The sequence below is a fragment of the Entelurus aequoreus genome, linkage group LG16, assembly GCF_033978785.1.
Source record: "Entelurus aequoreus isolate RoL-2023_Sb linkage group LG16, RoL_Eaeq_v1.1, whole genome shotgun sequence".
Classification (NCBI taxonomy): Eukaryota; Metazoa; Chordata; class Actinopteri; order Syngnathiformes; family Syngnathidae; genus Entelurus; species Entelurus aequoreus.
In genome coordinates, this window is record NC_084746.1 from 1,872,222 (window position 1) to 1,894,806 (window position 22,585).

A 22,585-nucleotide genomic window follows, 5' to 3' on the forward strand; every position below is an offset into this window, starting at 1 on the left:
GTTGTTTTAGCTAATAATCATGCTGCAAGATTTAGCATGTTGCATTCAATGTTTATTCCCATTCATTTCCCGTTAATTCCCATATATTCCCGTTAATTCCCATTGAAAGTTTCCAACTTTGAATATTCCTGGAATTTTGCAACCCTAGTTGGTATATATTTATTTTACAGTACCTCAAATTCAAACTGCACTTTAATGTATTTTCATTCAAAATAAGATACAGAATTTGGGTTGTAAAAACTCCACAATCTGGGTCACCGCGTATTGTGTGAGAAGGATTTATGTATACAAGTAATTAAAGAATACAAATAATAATTTACCATTTGGGAAGTGTTGTTTAGTGAATGTTAACTTGAAAAAAATCTTATAGTATTCACTACACCAATTATACTTCACTGCAAAAAAAACCAAATAACTTTGTGGAGTGTGGATTGTTACTTAACGAGCTCAAGTCTGTCAATGTCGCTTTGCCCCTCCAGCTGGACACCATGAACTATGTGGGTCAGCTGGCTGGCCAGGTGCTGGTCACCGTCAAAGAACTCTACAAAGGAATCAACCAGGCCACGCTGTCCGGCTGCATCGACGTCGTGGTCGTCCACCAGAGGGACGGCACCCACCAGTGTTCGCCCTTCCACGTACGCTTCGGCAAGCTCGGTGTGCTGCGCTCTAAAGAGAAAGTGGTGAGTTCTTCAGCAGCTTCGTAAACCAGAAATGCATATATGTTTAGCATCATATCATGCATTATTTTAAATACACAATAGCCTGACTTAATACCTAATCATTAGATAGTTTATTCATGTGACACTCTTTGTCTTCAGGTCACATTTTGGGTCAAAAGCAATCTGAAGTTTGAAATGTAAGCCTCGAGGTGGAACTAATCTGTTAAGATACATTACACAAGGTGCATGAACAACTAGGGACGCTTTAATGCCAGCCTACCTGCTTGAACTATAATTCCTGGTAGTGTTAATAAAGCAATTAGACCAGTTGTAATTGCCTCAATGAAATTGGATAAGCACCTCACTGTGCATAATAAAAAAGTCATCTAGTTTCCATTCTAATTTAGGCATTCGCTGGATTTATTTGCTCACTGAAGGGTTTCCAGAACTTCATACGGTGGCATAGTGCAGTGTTTTTCAACCACTGTGCCAGTGAGATATTGTCTGGTGTGCCGTGGGAAATTATGCAACTTCACCTCATTGGTCCCAAAAATATTTTTTTCAAATCAATAATTATAATATGCAATTAATGTGCCGTTCCTTAGTGTCCGTGCTGTGTAGAGCTCGGCAGGGTAACCACGTAATACTCCATGTCAGTAGGTGGCGGTTGGTAGTTACCGTATTTTCCGCACTGTAAGGCGCACCGGATTATAAGGCGCACCTTCAATGAATGGCATATTTCAAAACTTTGTTCATATATAAGGCGCACCGGATTATAAGGCGCACCTATGCATCCGTTAGATGGAGCTGCGCTAAAGAGAATGTCAACAAAACAGTCAGATAGGTCAGTCAAACTTTATTAATAGATTACAAACCAGCGTTCTGACAACTCTGTTCACTCCCAAAATGAATAAACAGCTGTTTTATTATTTTCCCTGAGGTAAAGTCAGTGACGTGGTGTTTTGTTTATCTTTTAGCTACAGAAAGCTGTAACATGTAGTGCAACATTTATATCACATAGTGGAGGGGAACTTTTCCCTGATTCAATAAACAGATAAAAACCAGTGATACTGTTACGGTAAATTAAACGTTAGTGCAATCACAATATAGTAACACTCGAAATAGTGCAGAGCAATAACAATATCAATAACTCAACATTGCTCAAACGTTAATGTCACACAACACACAAAATAAACATGTGAAGCTCACTTTATGAAGTTATTCCTCATCCACAAATCCCTCGAATTCTTCTTCAGTGTCCGAATTAAACACCATTGATTCGTTTATGTTAAATTCTCTCGCTGCTGCTCTATTCCCGTGTTCTACTGCGTGACTGATCGTCTTAAGTTCAAACTCTGCGTCGTAAGCGTATAGGAGCCATTTTTGGGTTAGAAGCGCTTCTTCTACGGGGGAAAATGAACTTGGCAGCTGCTTACCGTAGAAGAAGAACTACTTCTTCTACGGGGGAAAATTAACTCGGCGGCTGCTTACCTATAAGGCGCACCTAAAAACCTCCAATTTTCTCAAAAGCTGACAGTGCGCCTTATATATGGACCAATTTTGAGCCACAACAAACCTAAACTTCATTTTCATAAAGTTTAGGTCTCGCAACTACAGTAAACAGCCGGCAACTTATTTTTTACCCCGTAGAAGAAGAAGAACTTCTTCTTCTACGGGGGAAAATGAAGTTGGTGGCTGCTTACCACAGAAGAAGAAGCGCTTCTTCTACGGGGGAAAAAATAAGTTGCCGGCTGTTTACCGTAGTTGCGAGACCTAAACTTTATGAAAATGAAGTTTAGGTTTGTTGTGGCTCAATATTGGTCCATATATAAGGCGCACTGTCAGCTTTTGAGAAAATTGGAGGTTTTTAGGTGCGCCTTATAGTGCGGAAAATACGATAATTGCTTTGTAAAAGTCGGAATGTGTCGGGTGAGACGAGGATGGTTTGTTGTGATCAAAATATGCAGGTAAAAACGTATATAATGCTTAAACCAAAAATTAACATAAGGAAAAGGCAATGAAGCATACGAATGGCTATGCAAAACACAAGTAAAACTGAACTGGCCACCAAGTAAACAGAAACAGAATGCTGGACGACAGCAAAAACTTACGGCGTCCACAAAGTACATCCGTACATGACAATCAACACAAAGCCGGTGCGGGGAATAACGCTCAAAGGAAGACATGAAACTGCTACAGGAAAACACCAACAAAACAGGAAGGGCCACCAAAATAACAGCGCAAGACAAAAACTATAGCACTACACAGGAAAACACCAACAAACTCAAAATAAGGCACGACGACCTGGTGGAGTTTCATTTTTTAACGTTTTCTGGTGGTGTGCCTCTGGAATTTTTAATGGAAAAAAACGTGCCTTGCCTCCAAAAAGGTTGAAAAACACTGGCATAGTGGTTAGCGTGTAGGCTGCACAGTCAGGAGATCTGGATTCGAATCTCCTTCTGGGCATCTCTGTGTGGCGTTTGCATGTTCTCCCTGTGCGTGGGTTTTCTCCGGGTACTTTGGCTTTCTCCCACATTCCAAAAATATCCAATGAGTTAAGGTAATCAGAGACTCCAAATTGTCCACAGGTGTGAATAATGAATGGTTGCTTGGCGATATTTGTTTGACATTGACTGGCGACCACAGATCACAAATGAGGGGACATTCTCTGATTTTTCTGCCCCATATTGGACTTTTAACAACATGCTAGTGCAAGTATTTTCAGTGCTTCTAAAAGGAATGGTCCTGGGGGGGATCACACAGAGTTTTGGACTTTCTCGCCAGCTCCCCAGAATGCTGATGAACAAGCAGGAAGAATGAATGAGTGGTTCCCATGGCAACAGTGTTACCACTTAAATGCGTGGGAGGTGGTGGTGGTGAGAAACGAAAGGAGGAAGAAGGGCAGCCTAACAAGAGGATGTTGTGTAACCTTTCCCCGCTACAGCTCATCTTTTACTGCACTAAAATAAGTACATCACAAAAGTAAACATTTGATTAGATCTAGTCAAGGAACATTACTGTAGGAATTAAACTTGGATATACTTAGTTCAGAGTAGTCTGTGTATATTTTTTTAGATTTCCTATCCAGTTAAGGTTATTTATGCCAGTGTTTTTCAACCTTTTTTGAGCCAAGGCACATTTTTTGCATTGAAAAAATGTGGAGGCACACCCCCAGCAGAAATCATTAAAAAACGAAACTCAGTTGACAGTAAAAAGTCATTGACTATGACTTTAAAGCATAACCAAGCATGCATCACTATAGCTCTTGTCTCAAAGTAGGTGTACAGTCACCACCTGTCACATCACACCCTGACTTATTTGGACTTTTTTGCTGTTTTCCTGTGTGTAGTGTTTTACTTCTTGTCTTGCGCTCCTATATGGGTGGCTTTTTCTCTTTTTTTGGTATTTTCCTGTAGCAGTTTCATGTCTTCCTTTAAACGATATTTCCCGCCTCTACTTTGTTTTAGCAATCAAACATATTTCAGTTGTTTTTATCCTTCTTTGTGGGGACATTGTTGATTGTCATGTCATGTTCGGATGTACATTGTCTTTGCTCCGCAGTAAGTCTTTGCTGTCGTCCAGCATTCTGTTTTTGTTTACTTTGTAGCCAGTTCAGTTTTAGTTTTGTTCTACATAGTCTTCCCTAAGCTTCAATGCCTTTTCTTAGGGGCACCCTTCTTTTGTTTATTTTTGGTTTAAGCATTAGACACAATTTTACCTTCACAATGCCTCCCGCTGTTTCCGACATCCATAAAGCAATTAGCTACCGGCTGCCACCTACTGATATGGAAAAGTATTACACGGTTACTCTGCCAAGCTCTAGACCGCACCGACACTCAACAACAACACATACTTTGCAGACTACAATTACTGGTTTGCAAACATTTTTTTTAACCCAAATAGGTGAAATTAGACAATCTCTCACGGCACACCAGATTTTATCAGTGGTTGAAAAACACTGATTTATGCAAACAGTCATTATTGTAAATAGCACCTGTGTAGCTAGGTTATGCTTTGCCAACAGTCACACTCAAGCTACCGGCATTGAAGGCCTGCACTTTATAGAAGGAAAATCAGAATTTGACCATGCACTGTTACTAAGGTTGTCAAAAGTATCGATATTTTGATATAAAGTCGATACAAACACACACAAAAAATATTGATAACCTGCTTTTTTCCCAGTATCGTCAATTGTGAATACTGGACAACATGTTTTCCTCGGCGAGCCACGTTAATTCTCGGCTCATGAGCACTGAGTCAGCGCCAAAGAATACCTGTTGTCTTTAAAAAATCTTGCCAGTGTTTCAATATATTATTTGTGAAAGCCTGTCACAAACACAAATGTGTTACTTCTGGTTCGCCCTTGTTGGGCTGCAGCGATTAATCGATCAAATGAATGAGTTCTTTTAGAAAAAAGCTTCGATTCATATGTTGTTGCTTCGATTAATCGTTAACATAATAAAGATTTATCAAATCCGGACCGTACGGAGTGCCTGGGATCTTTGATACGCGAACATAATTTCCGCATGTCTGTGGCAATAATAGGTTTTTTTTTTTTTTACAATGTAAAATAGTTGACTATTGTTATTTATGATCAAATTCATAAGCACAGTATTGCTTGTTTTTATATACTGTGAGGTAATAGAACACGGCTGTGTTTTTTAATGTATAGTATTTGGCAGCTGATACTGAATTAAAAATTATGTGCAAAAAGATGTTGAAGCGTAGTGATCTGAAATGTTTGACACTTTTCATTAAAGTAGTGAATTTCAAAGTACATGTATTCATTTTGTTATTGTTATTATGGTATTGAATATTGAGAATTGTTTAAATTCTTCTTTGACTAATGACCTTTTGGTGTCGGGACAAGTGTAGGAAGCAAAAACCTGTTCACATCGCAGTTTCCAACATAAGAAGTACCAACACCTCCAAGATGACAAGAGTCTTGCTGAGTAAGATGACAATGGTGGAGTTCACAAGTACCGTATTTTTCTGAGTATAAGTCGCACCGGCCGAAAATGCATAATAAAGAAGGAAAAAAACATATATAAGTCGCACTGGAGTATAAGTCGCATTTTTGGGGGAAATGTATTTGATGAAAGCCAACACCAAGAATAGACATTTGAAAGGCAATTTAAAATGTCTAAAGAATAGTGAACAACAGGCTGAATAAGTGTACGTTATATGAGGCATAAATAACCAACTGGTATGTTAACGTAACATATTATGGTAAGAGCCATTCAAATAACTATAACATATAGAACATGCTATACGTTTACCAAACAATCTGTCACTCCTAATCGCTAAATCCCATGAAATCTTATACGTCTAGTCTCTTACGTGAATGAGCTAAAAAATATTATTTGATATTTTACGCTAATGTGTTAATCATTTCACACATAAGTCGCTCCCCCGGCCAAACTATGAAAAAAACTGCGACTTATAGTCCAAAAAATACGGTATGTCAACCTCCACATCTGAAACCAATTAAGCACCTTCTGGGGCGTCCTCAAACGGGACCAATGAAGGTAGAGGAGCTCAAGGTGTGTAACATTCACCAGCTCCAGCTGTGATGTCATCATGGAGGAGTGGAAAAAGTCGATTGCAGTCACATGTGCATCTTTGCTCAAGATCTGTGTACAAGCGGATTAAGGCAGAATGATCACATTTAATACTCTCTCTAGTGTCGCCAGCTCTTTTAATTTGGCATTTTAAGCTGCGCTGCCATACAAGCTGTGCACTGACTAAAGTATCAATTAAGTGTCAACCTTCTATAGTGTTGTAGAAGATATGATACATTTCTTCTTGAAATGTGAGTGGTTTTGTCACATTTGTGAGCTACTGTACAGTAAGTTCCTTTTTAGAGAGACCCTGGTGTGGTGCAACAGCCTCCAGCAATCCAGCTGATGTTGGAAAGGATGAATATGAGCTGTCACACACTTGGCGAGGTTTAAAGACTGACCCTCATTTATTCTGGCTCATTAGCTAATTAGGCATTACAGTCAACGACCATTCCTAGCCGTCACACATAAATTCCCACCAACCGCCCAGAGGGGGTGAATTTAACTTGTGATTAGGGTTGTTCGGTATACTGGTACTAATAAATTACCGCGATACTAATTGATTGAAATCGGTACAGTACTGCCTTTGAAAAGTACCGGTACCGTTCTTTCATCTGAATCCCCGCTGTGTGGCGGTGACTACAGAGCCGAGGCGCATGATGTTGAGTGTGTCAAAACGCACATACAAAGTGCATACAAGCGAGGGTTGTACGGTTTACCGGTACTAGTATAGTATCGCGGTACTAATGAATCAAAAACGGTACTAAACTCTTCACAATTTATTAGTGTTATTTTTTTAACGGGCGTGACGGCGCACCATTGCTGGGTTTACGAGCAGAGGAGCGTGTTCGGCAGCACACAATCACGGAGTACTCACAAGCAGACACAGTGTGTAGACAGAAAAGGGAGATTGGACGCATTTTGGCCTAAAAACTGACGATAAAGGTGAAGCTATAACACTGTAAGGCCCTCAGGGAGAGGTGCTTTAAGACATCGCTAGATAACTAGCAGCGAAGTGTTTTAGCTACTTCTAAATCGCTAATCCTCGCCTCCATGGCGACGAATAAAGTGTGTTTCTTACAAGTAGCATTATCACTGCAGGACGAGGAATAGCTAAACATGCTTCACTACACACCGTAGGACAGGGGTCACCAACCTTTTTTAAACCAAGAGCTACTTCTTGGGTACTGATTCATGCAAAGGGCTACCAGTTTGATACACACTTAAATAAATTGCCAGAAATATTCAATTTGCTCATTTTACCTTTAACTCTATGTTATTATTAATAATTAATGATATGTACACTTAATTGAACGGTTTAAAAGAGGAGAAAACACGAAAAAAATTACAATTACATTTTGAAACATAGTTTATCTTCAATTTCGACTCTTTAAAATTCAAAATTCAACCGAAAAAAAAGAAGAGAAAAATAAAAAAAAAGAATTTATGAAACATCATTAGTAATTTTTCCTGATTAAGATTAATTTTAGAATTTTGATGACATGTTTTAAATAGGTTAAAATCCAATCTACACTTTGTTAGAATATATAACAAATTGGGCCAAGCTATATTTCTAACAAAGACAAATCATTATTTCTTCTAGATTTTCCAAAACAAACATTTTAAAATAAATTCAAAAGACTTTGAAATAAGATTTAAATTTGATTCTATAGATTTTCTGGATTTGCCAGAATAATTTTTTTGAATTTTAATCATAATAAGTTTGAAGAAATATTTCACAAATATTCTTCGTTTAAAAAACAGAAGCTAAAATGAAGAATTAAATTAAAATGTATTTATTATTCTTTACAATAAAACATTTTTTTTTTACTTGAACATTGATTTAAATTGTCAGGAAAGAAAAGGAAGAAATTTAAAAGGTAAAAAGGTATGTGTTTAAAAATCCTAAAATCATTTTTAAGGTTGTATTTTTTTCTCTAAAATTGTCTTTCTGAAAGTTATAAGAAGCAGAGTAAAAAAATTAATGAATTTATTTAAACAAGTGAAGACCAAGTCTTTAAAATATTTTCTTGGATTTTCAAATTCTATTTGAGTTTTGTCTCAGAATTAAAAATGTCGGGCAAAGCGAGACCAGCTTGCTAGTAAATAAATAAAATAGAAAAAATAGAGGCAGCTCACTGGTAAGTGCTGCTATTTGAGCTATTTTTAGAACAGGCCGGCGGGCGACTCATCTGGTCCTTACCGCGTTGGTGACCCCTGCCGTAGGAGGATACAACAGTTCACTGTAACAAAAGCTATCGCGCCTGAATGTAAACAAATACCATGGGTGGATCTACAGCTGACATCCACTGTAATGATACCAAGTACAATAGCATATCTAGTCGATACTACTATGATTGCCATGTTTTTCGGAGTATACTGTAAGTTGCTCCGGAGTATAAGTCGCACCGGCCGAAAATGCATAATAAAGAAGGAAAAAAACATATATAAGTCGCACTGGAGTATAAGTCACATTTTTTGGGGAAACTTATTTGATAAAAGCCAACATCAAGAATAGACATTTGAAAGACAATTTAAAATAAATAAAGGATAGTGAACAACAGGCTGAATAAGTGTATGAGGCATAAATAACCAACTGAGAACGTGCCTGGTATGTTAACGTAACATATTATGGTAAGAGTCATTCAAATAACTATAACATATAGAACATGCTATACGTTTACCAAACAATCTGTCACTCCTAATCGCTAAATCCCATGAAATCTTATACGTCTAGTCTCTTACGTGAATGAGATCAATAATATTATTTGATATTTTACGCTAATGTGTTCATCATTTCACACATAAGTCGCTCCTGAGTATAAGTCGCACCCCCGGCCAAACTATGAAAAAAACTGCGACTTATAGTCTGAAAAATACGGAACATCCATTTTTTATCTTCACAAAATATTTTTTTCTTTAAAAAAAAAATTCATATTATGTTTATAAAGTCAGTAAATACGTCCCTGGACACATGAGGACTTTGAATATGACCAATGTATGATCCTGTAACTACTTGGTATCAGATCCATACCTAAATTTGTGGTATCATCCAAAACTAATGTAAAGTATCCAAACAGAAGAATAAGTGATTATTACATTTTAACAGAAGTGTAGATAGAACATGTTGAAATGGAAAATAACCAGATATTAACAGTATATTAACAAGTAGATTGATAATCCATTTTTACAGCTTGTCCTTTATAATTTTGACAAAATAATAGGTGTATAAATGACACAATATGTTACTGCATACGTCAGCAACCAAATTAGGAGCCTTTGTTTGTTTACTTACTACTAAAAGACAAGTTGTCTAGTATGTTCACTATTTTATTTAAGGACAACATTGTGCTTTGATTGAAATAAGAAACATATGTTTAATGTACCGTAAGATATATTAATATTTGTGAGGACGTCTATTTATTTATCTAGGGCATCATTTTGCCAGCTATTGTTGTCATATTGTGTTCTTATGACTGCAGCGCCACTTAGGCAGTGTGACTGTGCGCTCTTATCACGCCGTCACGTGAGGACCGGCACGTCCTGCTCTCTCTGTGGCCAGGAGAGCGAGGACACACCTGTAAAGCGCGCTGTCACAAAGACAATATCAGTGTTGTGACTTGGAGAAGATAACGTTCATATGACGCCGTATAAAGTGCGCCTTGGCGTGCTTTTCGAAGGTCATGTGACCAATGGTCACATAATAAGTTTCAGCTGATGACGTAATGGATACATAGACATATATTGGATCATGTTTAGCATGCAATATTGTCAGTTATTATCTCTATGTACATTAAGGGTACAAGTTTGTTTTTTCACCCTTTTCCCCCTGTCAGTGGTATGCCCGAGGGAGGGGCTTGGACTATTTATTTTTTTCATGGTCTTAAAACACACCGTGTTCGTGGAGAATGAGGAAGTGTTGCTGTGTGTCTAGTAGTGAAACACGGTGACGGATTTGTGTGCACGGAGGAAATACGTATTGGAAATGGGCCCGTTCTTGTTATAAGATTTGCAATAAAAGCTAAAAAGAGTGTCAGGCGCTCTTTTTTTTTTTTTGATGCTACAATTCATTATATTTAATTTGTTTTCACGTAAAAATCCTAATTTGTTAGGTGTGGCAGCTGATATTTTGCCATGGCCCACCGCTACGATCAAATACATTTAGGAAAAACTCTGCTGTCAAAGACAACAGACCTAGGAGAAACTGAAATTTATATTGTACTTCCTAGCGAGACTCAACTGTACGAAAACATCATATTATAACTGGACCGCAAACTTATCATTGTTAAAATATTTTAAAAAACAACAACATTTACTACCACATGAACACACACAAAAGTACCGACACTGTAGGTAGAATAAGTCAAACAATGTACTAATATGATCAAGTTTAAGAAACTGTTCAAACTTAAAAGTATTTACAAAGGACATGGAAGAATAATCCTGATAAACACTTTAAACCTTATTAAAAAAATAGATAAACTTATCATCTCATTATGTGAAATATAACTTACTTAACTATTTATTCATGAGAAACGTATTTATTTAATGATTGATTTTCTTACTCTCTAATTTATTCATGTATCCACTGTTTGTTTTACAGATTGAATTAGGGCTGCAACTAACAACTAATTTGATAATCGATTAATCTGTCGATTATTACCTCGATTAATCGATTAATAATCTGATAAAAGGGACAAACTACATTTCTATCCTTTCCAGTATTTTATTGGAAAAAAAACAGCATACTGGCACCATACTTATTTTGATTATTGTTTCTCAGCTGTTTGTAAATGTTGCAGTTTATAAATAAAAGTTTATTTAAAAAAAAAAAAGTAGCCTATGCGCATGCGCATAGCATAGATCCAATGAATCGATTACTAAATTAATCGCCAACTATTTTTATAATCAATTTTAATTGATTTAATATGATTAGTTGTTGCAGCCCTAGATTGAATACAAACAATTTGTTAGAAATTGCTATGAAATTGGAAATGGATAGGATTAAATAAGTTCTGCTTCTTCCTACTCTTTTTCGGACATGCTCTAATGAAAAACTGGATGTGATGTACCAAATTGTAATGGTATGCATGTTGGAAATAAATTATTACCATAACCGTTACCAGGTTACGGGAATTGGTATCGTATCGGTTCAAATGGTAACGGTACCCATCCCTACATGTGACTGCAATGGACGCTGTGTGAATGACGAATAAGAGTGGGAGAGACAAAATGTTATCAAAAACATGGAATGCATAACAAATGTTTAGAAATACAAATCAACTTTCTCCTGTCACTTGTTGAGAACAGCGATGCATGCTTTCATGTTGGTCTCAAAGTGTCCAGTACGCTAAATACTCGCTAAATATAGCAACACTGATGCTCCTGCTATGAAATTTTATTCTCTGGCAGACCAGGAAACACAAGTGCGTTAAGAAGCCAAGTTGCGATGTAATCTACTGTGTGGACTTTGTAGTGACGAGCTACTTTGCCATTATAATGTGGTTATGGACGAGGGCGAACAGGTTATGCCAAATCTATTTGTGGCGGGGCGTCACTAATGAATGAATGTGCTGCAGTAGTATCAAATATAGTTTCGGACAGGACGTTCATTTTAAACCACTTGTTCCTATCCCAGCTGCACTCGGGTGGGAGGCAAGGTACAGACGTGACCTGGTTTAAATTTGTGGTGTTGAATTTCTGGAGCACTCAGTCGGTAGAAAACCTTGTCAGTCTTTTTTTATGTTGAGTTGCAATGTCACATAGGAGGAATGCTAAATGTGCCTGATGTACTTGAACCATATTCAGTGGTTTTCAAATGTTTTTTTCCTGTTCTAGATTGACATCGAAGTGAATGGAGAGCCTGTAGAATTGCAAATGAAACTCGGGGACAACGGCGAAGCTTTCTTCGTACAGGAAGCCGAGCAGCTGAATGTAAGTTATGAGAGATTATGATTTCTTTATCTAAAACGCTTCCTTGTGGTTTACATGTGTTTTTTTTTGGTCCAAATTCTGAATAGATTGTTTTACAGACTATCTTCAAGCCGTTTTCTGAACGTCTCTTCAGGATGTGCCGTTTTGTGTTCTGTTATTTACGTGTCTGCACTTCGACTGCGTCTTCTCTCCGTCATCCATGTTGTAGATTTGAGTACTTCCATAGCGAGTCTACTGACAAATACAAGTGAAAACTATACGCTTCCATGTGCATGTACCATGCCAGTTTTCCCCACAACAAGAGGATGGAGAAAAAGGAGTTTATTGACTACAAAGTCAACTGCAAGGTCTTTTGGTTGATTTCTACCATAATGGAAATAACCGCTGATGTCACAGGTTAGAAAACATCACAAGTCAGAGAAAATTCCAAACGTATGGAAGTGTTATTGTAGCAATTTTTTTTGCAAATGTGTATCTCAATCTGTGCGTCTGTAGTCCAATTTGTGTGTCTGTACTAATCTGTGTGTCTCTATCTCAATGTGTGTGTTTGTAATCAAAGCCATTTTAAGTTGTGTCTGTATTATGATTTGTCAGTGGGTAAAAAAAAAAAAAAAGCCGTATGTCCCTATTTTCTCGATTAGCTGTCTTTTTAGACTTGGACAAACTTTAAAGGCCTACTGAAAGCCACTACTAGCGACCACGCAGTCTGATAGTTTATATATCCATGATGAAATCTTAACATTGCAACACATGCCAATACGGCCGGGTTAACTTATAAAGTGACATTTTAAAATTCCCGCCACACTTCCGGTTGAAAAAGCCTTCGGAGGATGAGTATGCGCGTGACGTCAATCATTGAACCGGAAGTATTGAATACAATACAAAAAAGCTCTGTTTTCATTTCATAATTCCACAGTATTCTGGACATCTGTGTTGGTGAATCTTTTGCAATTTGTTTAATGAACAATGGAGGCTGCAAAGAAGAACGTTGTAGGTGGGTCGATGTATAGCGGCTGGCTGTAGCAACACAACAAGGATTACTCACTTGGATAGCAGACGCGCTAGCCGATGCTAACCGGCCACCGCACGAATGATCGGGTGAAGTCCTTCGTCGCGCCGTTGATCGCTGGAACGCAGGTGAGCACGGGTGTTGATGAGCTGGGCAGATGATGGCTGGCTGGCGTAGGTGGAGCGCTAATGTTTTTATCATAGCTCTGTGAGGTCCGGTTGCTAAGTTGCTAAGTCAGCCTTAGCGTCGTTAGCAACAGCATTGTTAAGCTTTGCCAGGCTGAGATCTATTAACCGTGTAGTTGCATGTCCATGGTTTAATAGTATTGTTGATCTTCTGTCTATCCTTCCAGTCAGGGATTTATTTATTTAGTTTCTATCTGCATTTGAGACAGATGCTATCACGTTAGCTTATGCTGATTAGCATGAGCTTCGCCGATGTATTGTCGTGGAGATAAAAGGCACTGAATGTCCATTTCGCGTTCTGGACTCTCATTTTCAAGAGGATATAGTATCCGAGGTGATTTAAAATACAAATCCGTGATCCACAATAGAAAAAGGAGAGAGTGTGGAATCCAATGAGCCAGCTTGTACCTAAGTTACGGTCAGAGCGAAAAAAAACATGTATTTCACTGCATTCTAGTCCGTCACTCTAACGTTCCTCGTCCACGAATCTTTCATCCTCGCTCAAATTAATGGGGTAATGGTCCGAATAGCTCTAGCTGCGTTGAAAACAATAGGAAAATATGAGGGAGTGAACAACTGACAACGTCACGCTACTTCCGGTAGGGGCAAGGTTTTTTTTTTATCAGAGACCAAAAGTTACGAACTTTATCGACGTTGTTCTCTACTAAATCCTTTCAGCAAAAATATGGCAATATCGCAAAATGATCAAGTATGACACATAGAATGGATCTGCTATCCCCGTTTGAATAAAAAAAATTCATTTCAGTAGGCCTTTAATGATCCACAAGAGAAATTGTTCCACACAGTAGCTCGGTTACAAAGGATGGAAAGGGTAAGGATGGAAAGGATAATGCACACAAGGGCACCAAAAGAGAGCGAAAACAACAGGTTTTTGATTGATTGATTGAGACTTTTATTAGTAGATTGCACAGTACAGTACATATTCCGTACAATTGACCACTAAATGGTAACACCCCAATAAGTTTTTCAACTTGTTTAAGTCGGGGTCCACGTTAATCAATTCATGATACAAATATATACTATCATCATAATACAGTCATCACACAAGTTCATCATTAGAGTACATACATTGAATTATTTATTATTTTGGTTGATATCAGCACTTCAGTCATCAACAATTATATAATCTGAGAAAGGGACATTGTAACAGTGGAGGTCTGACTTTGTAGGATATGTACAGCGAGCAGTGAACATAGTGAGTTCAGATAGCATAAGAACAAGTATATACAGGTAGAAAGTAGATAAAAAATGTACTATAGTAGCAATATAAAATATAACATATATGTAATATTTACATATTATATACACAGTATATAATATATATGCTGATATATTATATACAATATATAACCAAAGACATGCACCTGGGGATAGGTTGTTTGGCAACACTAAATTGGCCCTAGTGTGTGAATGTTGTCTGTCTATCTGTGTTGGCCCTGCGATGAGGTGGCGACTTGTCCAGGGTGTACCCCGCCTACCGCCCGAATGCAGCCGAGATAGGCTCCAGCACCCCGAAAGGGATAAGCAGTCGAAAATGGATGGCTATAACAAATCTCAATAACCATGTACAATATTACGATATATGTAACAGCTGCAGCAAAAAAAGGGAAGCATAAAATAAAGAGTAGGTCCGGCAGAAAATCTACATTATGAACTAAAAGAGAGGTAGATAACATAGATGTGGTCAGGTAATAGACAAATGCTGTATGGTGAGTGATTATACAGCTGGATGGAGTGCGGAATGAAGGAGTTCTTGAATACACATGACTTGTTAGTTTCTGGCGTGAAAGAGTTGTGTGTGTGTGTGCATAATTATATTTGTGTGTATCTGTGTCTAAAAGTTGTGTGTGCGTTTAAAGATGTGTGTGTCTGTAATTAGATTCATGTGAGGCACAAACTCTGATTGGCTGTCTTTTTACACGTGACTTTTGGACACTTGAGTGGTGTTTGTCCGTGCAGCGATCCCAACTTGTAAAAAGAGTTGTCCTTTGGTTACTTCACCTTGCCTTTCCCTATGCTCACCACTGGTCGGCACCCTCTCATGTTGATGTTGAAGCCAAAAACATATCCATCCTTTTATGAAAAAAAAAAGAAAAAAAAAAAGTCAATGTTTTAGCAGTAGTTGTCAGAAGTATTTTGTACTCAAATAAGTTATCAGCAATTTTATAACATGTATCAGCTAATTTAATCGCGTTTCCTCTGTCGGGGGAGGAGGCTCTCTTAACGATAGGGTGACTACTAGGGTTGGGTATCGTTTGAATTTGAACGATTCCGATTCCGATTCTTTGTTTCGATTCCGATTCTTTTAAGAGGCAGGGTCAAAAAAAAGTTTAGGATATTTTAAATGAGCTAGCTAACCTACAGTCTTTCTGAATGAAATAGTCTGACATTCTCCATCAATTTTAATTCTATTAACTTTTTATGAACTTTACTATAAATTCCTCACAGGGCTGTTTTCAACTAGAATATAAATATCAAGTCTATGAAATTTAATATAAAATATAAATATTATAAATTATGGATACATTTTCCCAGGGGTACACTTTCCTCAAGAGAGCTTTATTTTTGAAAACCTCATGAAAACACATTTACACACACAAGTGTATGATGCTGCAGGAAACCTCATGAAAACACATTTACACATAAGTGTATGATGCTGCAGGAAACCTAATGAAAACACATTTACACATAAGTGTATGATGCTGCAGGAAACCTCATGAAAACACATTTACACACACAAGTTTATGATGCTGCAGGTACTTAAAAATGTTACCGTGCTCCCACTGATGGGCTAACCTGGTGCAGAAAAGCAAATAAACAATAAGAAACAACTTGCAAAACCCAGTCCAGATTAGCAGCAGGTAAAGTATAAAATCAGAGACAGTTCTTGTTTAGGAAAATGACCATATCCGCCTTCTCAGGCAGGATGCGTGAGCGTTCTGGACAGATAGTGTCTCCTGCTGTGGAAAATACACGTTCGCTGGGGGTGGAAGAAGCTTGAACGCATAAATAGGAGAAAGCGAGATCTGACAGCAAAGGATAAGTCTTTTGTTGGTTCCACCGGACCACCACCATGTAGCAAGGTCGTCAGACATAAGTATCGGTGGAACGTCCTGGTACATCTGCAGCTCTCTCTCCACTCGTTTCTTGATGGACATGGAGCTCTGTTATTTCGCGGTTATTTCATTTTTTTTTTATAAAGTAAAGCCACACTTTCGACCGCCGACGCCCGCTATCCATGCTTGAGCTTGACTGACTCGCTCGGCTATGCTAACACTTCAGGCGGTGGGCGCTTCTTCGTTGGTGTTCAGCGGCTTCTTCTTCTGGTTCGGCGGACATATTTTTTTCCGGTCGTCTGACTGGGTATTGAAAATAGGAATCGAAATTTAAACTTTTGAACGATTCCGGGAGAATCGGAAAGTTAGTCCCGGTTCCAATCGATACTCAACCCTAATTTCACCTATTTGATAATAATCCGCAAATGTGCCATTGTTGAGTGTCGGTGCTGTCGAGAGCTCGGCAGAATAACCATGACTATGAATAACTCTTCCATATCAGTAGGTGGCAGCAAGTAGCTAATAAATTTGTAAATGTCGGGAACATGATTTGTTGTGATCCCAATATGCAGACTAGGGATGTGCGTATCGATCCTGTGGTATCGATATATCGATACTCACACGCTACTCATTTGGCATCACTTTTCTGAAAAAAGTATCGATATAAACCAAAAAAACGGCGTGTGGGGGGTGCAAGCATCACTTTCAGATGTTTTTGATGACTTACTATGTGCTGGGACACCCCTGTACCTGGCAGAGTATAGAGCTGGCCCAGTCACGTGACAGGAGACAGCGAATGAGCGTCGTCAACGTGCAACACACACACAGCCAGACGACAGCGATGCAGCCAGGCATATCCAGTGTTGTCCAATTGTTGACTTAAACAGGCATTGTTTTTGTTTTTTTTAGTAATGTTTACTGTATATTTTTGTTTAAATGATTATCCTAAATTCAAATCATTTCCACACGGGAATTTACTGTTAGTTGAAAATTGCTTGAGTATTTAAAACAAGATAAGAAAGAGATAAAATTTGGAGATTCTTCATCTTTGCATTACAGTTTTATTTTTTTCCAAGAAAATCTTGATATATATGATTTAATGTGATTTTGGTTTTAATCTGTAACATGATTTCTTACATTTCGAAAACATTAGCCTATTTCATATTTCATTAATTGGTAATTATATTACAAACTTTAAAAAATAACTGCAGCTTCTTGCGATTTTCGGATTTGACAGTTAATTGGAAAGCCCTAATATCTAATTATTATTTTATATAATATATAATTATTATTATATATAATTAATTTATTTTTAATATTTATGTTATTTATTTTAATTTTACTTTTATTATATATTGACCATAATAAATGTGGTATAAATGGTCTGTATTTGTCTTGTGATTTGTCTTAAATAATAACAATAGTAATAATATTTTTGACTGACAAAAATTGCCAATAAGAAATTAATGGTATCGGTATCGGTATCGATGAAAATGCAAGAAAAAGTATCGGTATCGTATCGAATCCTAAAAGTGTGATGTCGCCCATCCCTAATGCAGACGACAGCGTGCAGGTAAAAAGGCATCTAACGATTAAACCAAAAATAAACAAAAGGCTAGTGCCGCTAAGAAAAGGCATTGAAGCTTAGGAAAGGCTATGCAAAACTAAACTAAAACTGAACTGGTTGCAAAGTAAACGACGACAATGCTGGACAACAGCAAAGACTTACAGCGTGTGGAGCAGACAGCGTCCACAAAGTACATCCGAACATGACATGACAATCAACAATGTCCCCGCAAAGGATAGCGACAACCTAAATATTCTTGATTGCTAAAACAAAGTCGATGTGGGAAAACATGAAACTGCTACAGGAAAGTAGCAAAAAAAAGAGAAAAAGCCACCCAAATAGGAGCGCAAGACAAGAAGTAAAACACTACACACAGGAAGACACCAAAAAACTCCAAATAAGTCAGGGTGTGATGTGACAGGTGGTGACAATACACACAGTCTCACAGTCACCCTATTAGGAAACATCATCATTTCGGACGCTATTTGTCATAACAGGTGCCGTTGATTCTCACCAGACTGCAGAATGTAGCTGTCATGTCACCCATGTTTCTGTCATTTGGCCGGGACATCATAACAAATGTACGTTTCTTCATTCTGACCCTGTCTTCGAGCAGCTTGTCCCAGCCCATCTGGCGACATCCCCCATACCGACAGAGAGCAACCTTTTCTGGATATCAGAGGTGGAGCGCAGGTCGGCCAGCCTTGAAGATCGGCCGGAGACTCCCCTCCCCACCAGTGTGGCCACGAAAAAGAAGAAGAAACGGAGGAAGAAGCACAAAGGGGACCCCCGAAGGGAAGAACTGACCCCCCCCATGCCTGTCACTGCTGCTAATGTTAACGCTGCCAACACACATGCTGCTGCCGCGAGCCCTGCTGCCTCAACTTTGGGCCAAAACGAGGAGATATTTGAGATGGAACTGAGCTCTGATGAGGAGGCTCTGGTGCAACATATATCCAGGTGAATTTAGGTTCTGTCTTTGCTTTTGTGGCCATTTCATGCCGAAATAATTGTTTTTTTGCACCTTTTGATGCAGATCACCTTCAGGGGTCACAGGACGAGACATTGATCCAAAACTACCTTCAGCCAGACACAACCTGGATGGTTATGCTTTGTCTGATGGCGACTGGGCAGCAGATAATAGGTGGGTTTGAATCTTAATTTGAAATGTACACTTAAACACAAAATAACAGGTGGTACCACAAGGGAGCAGCATTTCTTTTACTTTTACAACAAAGGTATGGTCTTACAGCCTTGCAGGGCAGCAAGTGCAACAGTAGAGATACTTTTAAGGCAGTTGTGCCTTATGTTGTTAACAATTACCGCTGCAATTTGAGTATGGAAATAACAGCACTGCAGTCCAATGGTTCCTAAATGTTCACACCAAGTACCACATCAAAAAACTACTACTGTTTTTGCTACCTGAGATTTAGCTCGTGGCTTGTACTGATAAATATAGATAGTGCAGAAAAGAAAAAAATCATTTCTATTGAATTTCAGCAAATTTTGGGCTAATGACTGTTTAAAAAAAAAAAAAATAATAATAATGTTTCCAATATTTTATTTGTATAAAATAAACTAATGTTCAGGCGTCCCACTATTTTATGCTACTCGTACCACAGTTTGAGAATCAATGCTCAAAACCAGTGTTTTTCAACCTTTTTTGAGCCAAGGCACATTTTTTTTATTGAAAAAATGCAGAGGCACAACACCAGCAGAAATCATTAAAAAACGAAACTCAGTAGCCGATATTGACAATAAAAAGTCGTTCTCGCAATTGTTGGATATGACTTTAAAGCATAACCAAGCATGCATCACTATAGCTCTTGTCTCAAAGTAGGTGCACTGTCACCACCTGTCACATTATACCATGACTTTTTTTGTGTTTTTCTGTGGGTAGTGTTTTAGTCCTTCTCTTGCGCTCCTATTTTGGTGTTTTTTTCCCTGTTTTTTTGGTATTTTCCTGTGTCTTACTTGAGCGCTATTCCCCACACCTGCTTTGTTTTAGCAATCCAGACTATTTAAGTTGTGCGGACGCTTTCCTCTGTGGGGACATTGTTGATTGTCATGTACGGATGTACTTTGTGGACGCCGTCTTTGCTCCACACGCTGTAAGTCTTTGCTGTCGTCCAGCATTTTGTGTTTTGTTTACTTTGCAGCCAGTTCAATTTTAGTTTCGTTTTGCGTAGCCATGCCTAAGCTTCAATGCCTTTTCTTTTTGGTTTAAGCATAAGATTCCTTATTACCTGCACGCTGCTTCCCGCTGTTGTCTGCATGTTCTGATCACGACGCGACGTGTTCCCGACATCTACAAAGCAATTAGCTACCTGCTGCCACCTACTGATATGGTATAAGTATTACACGGTTACTCTGCCGAGCTCTAGACAGCACAGACACTCAACAACGGCACATTATTTACGGATTATAATTACTTGTGTGCAAAAAATATTTTTAACCCAATTAGGTGAAATTACTTAATCTCCCACGGCACACCAGACGGTATTTCACGGCACACAAGTGTGCTGCGGCACAGTGGTTGAAAAACTCTGCTCTAGACCAGTGTTTTTCAACCACTGTGCCGCGGCACACTAGTGTGCCGTGAAATACAGTCTGGTGTGCCGTGGGAGATTATGTAATTTCACCTAACTGGGTTAAAAATATTTTTTGCACACAAGTAATTATAATCCGTAAATAATGTGCCGGATTGCAAATAATGTAAATAATTCAATGTATATACCCTGATGATTATCTTGTGAGATGACTGTATTATGATGATATAGTATATATATGATAGTATATATCTGTATCATGAATCAATTTAAGTGGACCCCGATTTAAACAAGTTGAAAAACTTATTCGAGTGTTACCATTTAGTGGTCAATTGTGCGGTACTTCACTGTGAAACCTACTAATAAAGTCTCAATCAATCAATCAAAAAATTGTAGAGTGTCGGTGCTGTCTAGAGCTCGGCAGAGTAACCGTGTAATACTCTTCCATATCAGTAGGTGGCAGCGGGGAGTTAATTGCTTTGTAGATGTCGGAAACACGTTGTCGTGATCACAATATGCAGACGACAGCGGGAGGCAGCGTGCAGGTACTAAGGTATCTTATGCTTTAACCAAAAATAAACAAAAGGTGAGTGCCGCTAAGAAGTGAAGTATATTTATATAGTGCTTTTCTCTAGTGACTCAAAGCTCTTTTACATAGTGAAAACCAATATCTAAGTAACATTTAAACCAGTGTGGGTGGCACTGGGAGCAGGTGGGTAAAGTGTCTTGCCCTAGGACACAACGGCAGTGACTAGGATGGCGGAAGCAGGGATCGAACCTGCAACCCTCAAGTTTCTGGCACGGCCACTCTACCAACAGAGCTATACCACAGAAAAGGGCATTGAAGCTAAGGCATGGCTATGCAAAACGAAACTAAAACTGACCTAGCTGCAAAGTAAACAAAACACAAAATGCTGGACGACAGCAAAGACTTACAGCGTGTGGAACAGAGACGGCGTCCACAAAGTACATCCGTACATGTCATGACAATAAACAATGTCCCCACAAAGAAGGAAAGCGTCCGCACAATTTAAATAGTCTGGATTGCGAAAACAAAGCAGGTGCGGGGCGCTCAAGGAAGACATGAGACAGGAAACAGGAAAATACCAACAAAACAGGAAAAAAACACCAAAATTGGAGCGCAAAACAAGGACTAAAACACTACACACAGGAAAACAGCAAAAAACTCAAAATAAGTCACGGCGTGATGTGACAGGTCATGACAGTACACCTACTTTGAGACAAGAGCTAAAGTGATGCATGCGTGTTTATGGTTTGAATTTATATCCAACAATTGCGAGAACTACTTTTTATTGTCAATATCGGCTACTGAGTTTCGTTTTTTAATGATTGTGGTGTGCCTCAGGAGTTTTTCAATGCAAAAAATGTGCCTTGGCTCAAAAAAGGTTGAAAAACTCTGCTCTAGACAATGTAAGCGTCCACCCATCAATTTGAATGTGTACTTTTTAATTGATGGGAAAAGGTAATTACTGCTAATAAACTGGTTTCAATGTATTTCTTTCTTTGTACTTTTTAGCCACAGCTTATCTCAGGCGTTTTCGCCCAAGAGTGACTCAGAACTGGTGGTGAGACCCTCAGAGTCTTTGCTCAGAGCCGAGTCGCACATGCAGTGGACCTGGGGAGAGTTTCCAGAAACCACCAGGGTGAGAAAGCACCCTGCCAACATTCAAGATGACACTTCCAGGCTGGGCTTTTGAGTTGAAGTGTTTTTTTTTGCTCAGGTCACAAAAAAGGACAAAGCAGAATTAATGAAAACGATGACCATCACCCCTTCAGAGAGCACCCACTTCCGTGTCATCCTCAGCTCAGAGGCCATGGAAAATGAGTGTGAGCTTATGGGAAAAGAGGAAGCGTCCTGCTCTGTGTGCGCCATCGTCAAGCCAGAGCCTCGCTCCCCTACCACTACCACCATGTGTGAGGGTCTCGTCACTCTCACAGAGCCTGTGGACGTCCTGCCATACAATGTGGTCACCTCCACTCCGTCCAGCCAGCAGAGTGACTCGCCCTCTAAAAAGAAAGGTAC

At 38.7% G+C, this 22,585-nt stretch overlaps 1 protein-coding gene across 4 annotated transcripts in view; it reads left to right on the forward strand.

Annotated features, from left to right (window-relative positions):
• Positions 1–22,585, forward strand: part of lpin2 (lipin 2) — a 58,676-nt gene that overhangs the window by 11,492 nt on the left and 24,599 nt on the right. For all 4 annotated transcript variants that reach the window (XM_062023758.1, XM_062023760.1, XM_062023762.1 and 1 more), the window contains exons 2-7: positions 480–680; positions 12,059–12,154; positions 18,609–18,952; positions 19,029–19,136; positions 22,079–22,205; positions 22,284–22,581. In XM_062023758.1, coding sequence (XP_061879742.1) covers positions 489–680; positions 12,059–12,154; positions 18,609–18,952; positions 19,029–19,136; positions 22,079–22,205; positions 22,284–22,581 — 1,165 coding nt within the window. In that variant the 5' untranslated portion in view covers positions 480–488. The remainder of the gene's footprint in view (positions 1–479; positions 681–12,058; positions 12,155–18,608; positions 18,953–19,028; positions 19,137–22,078; positions 22,206–22,283; positions 22,582–22,585) is intronic.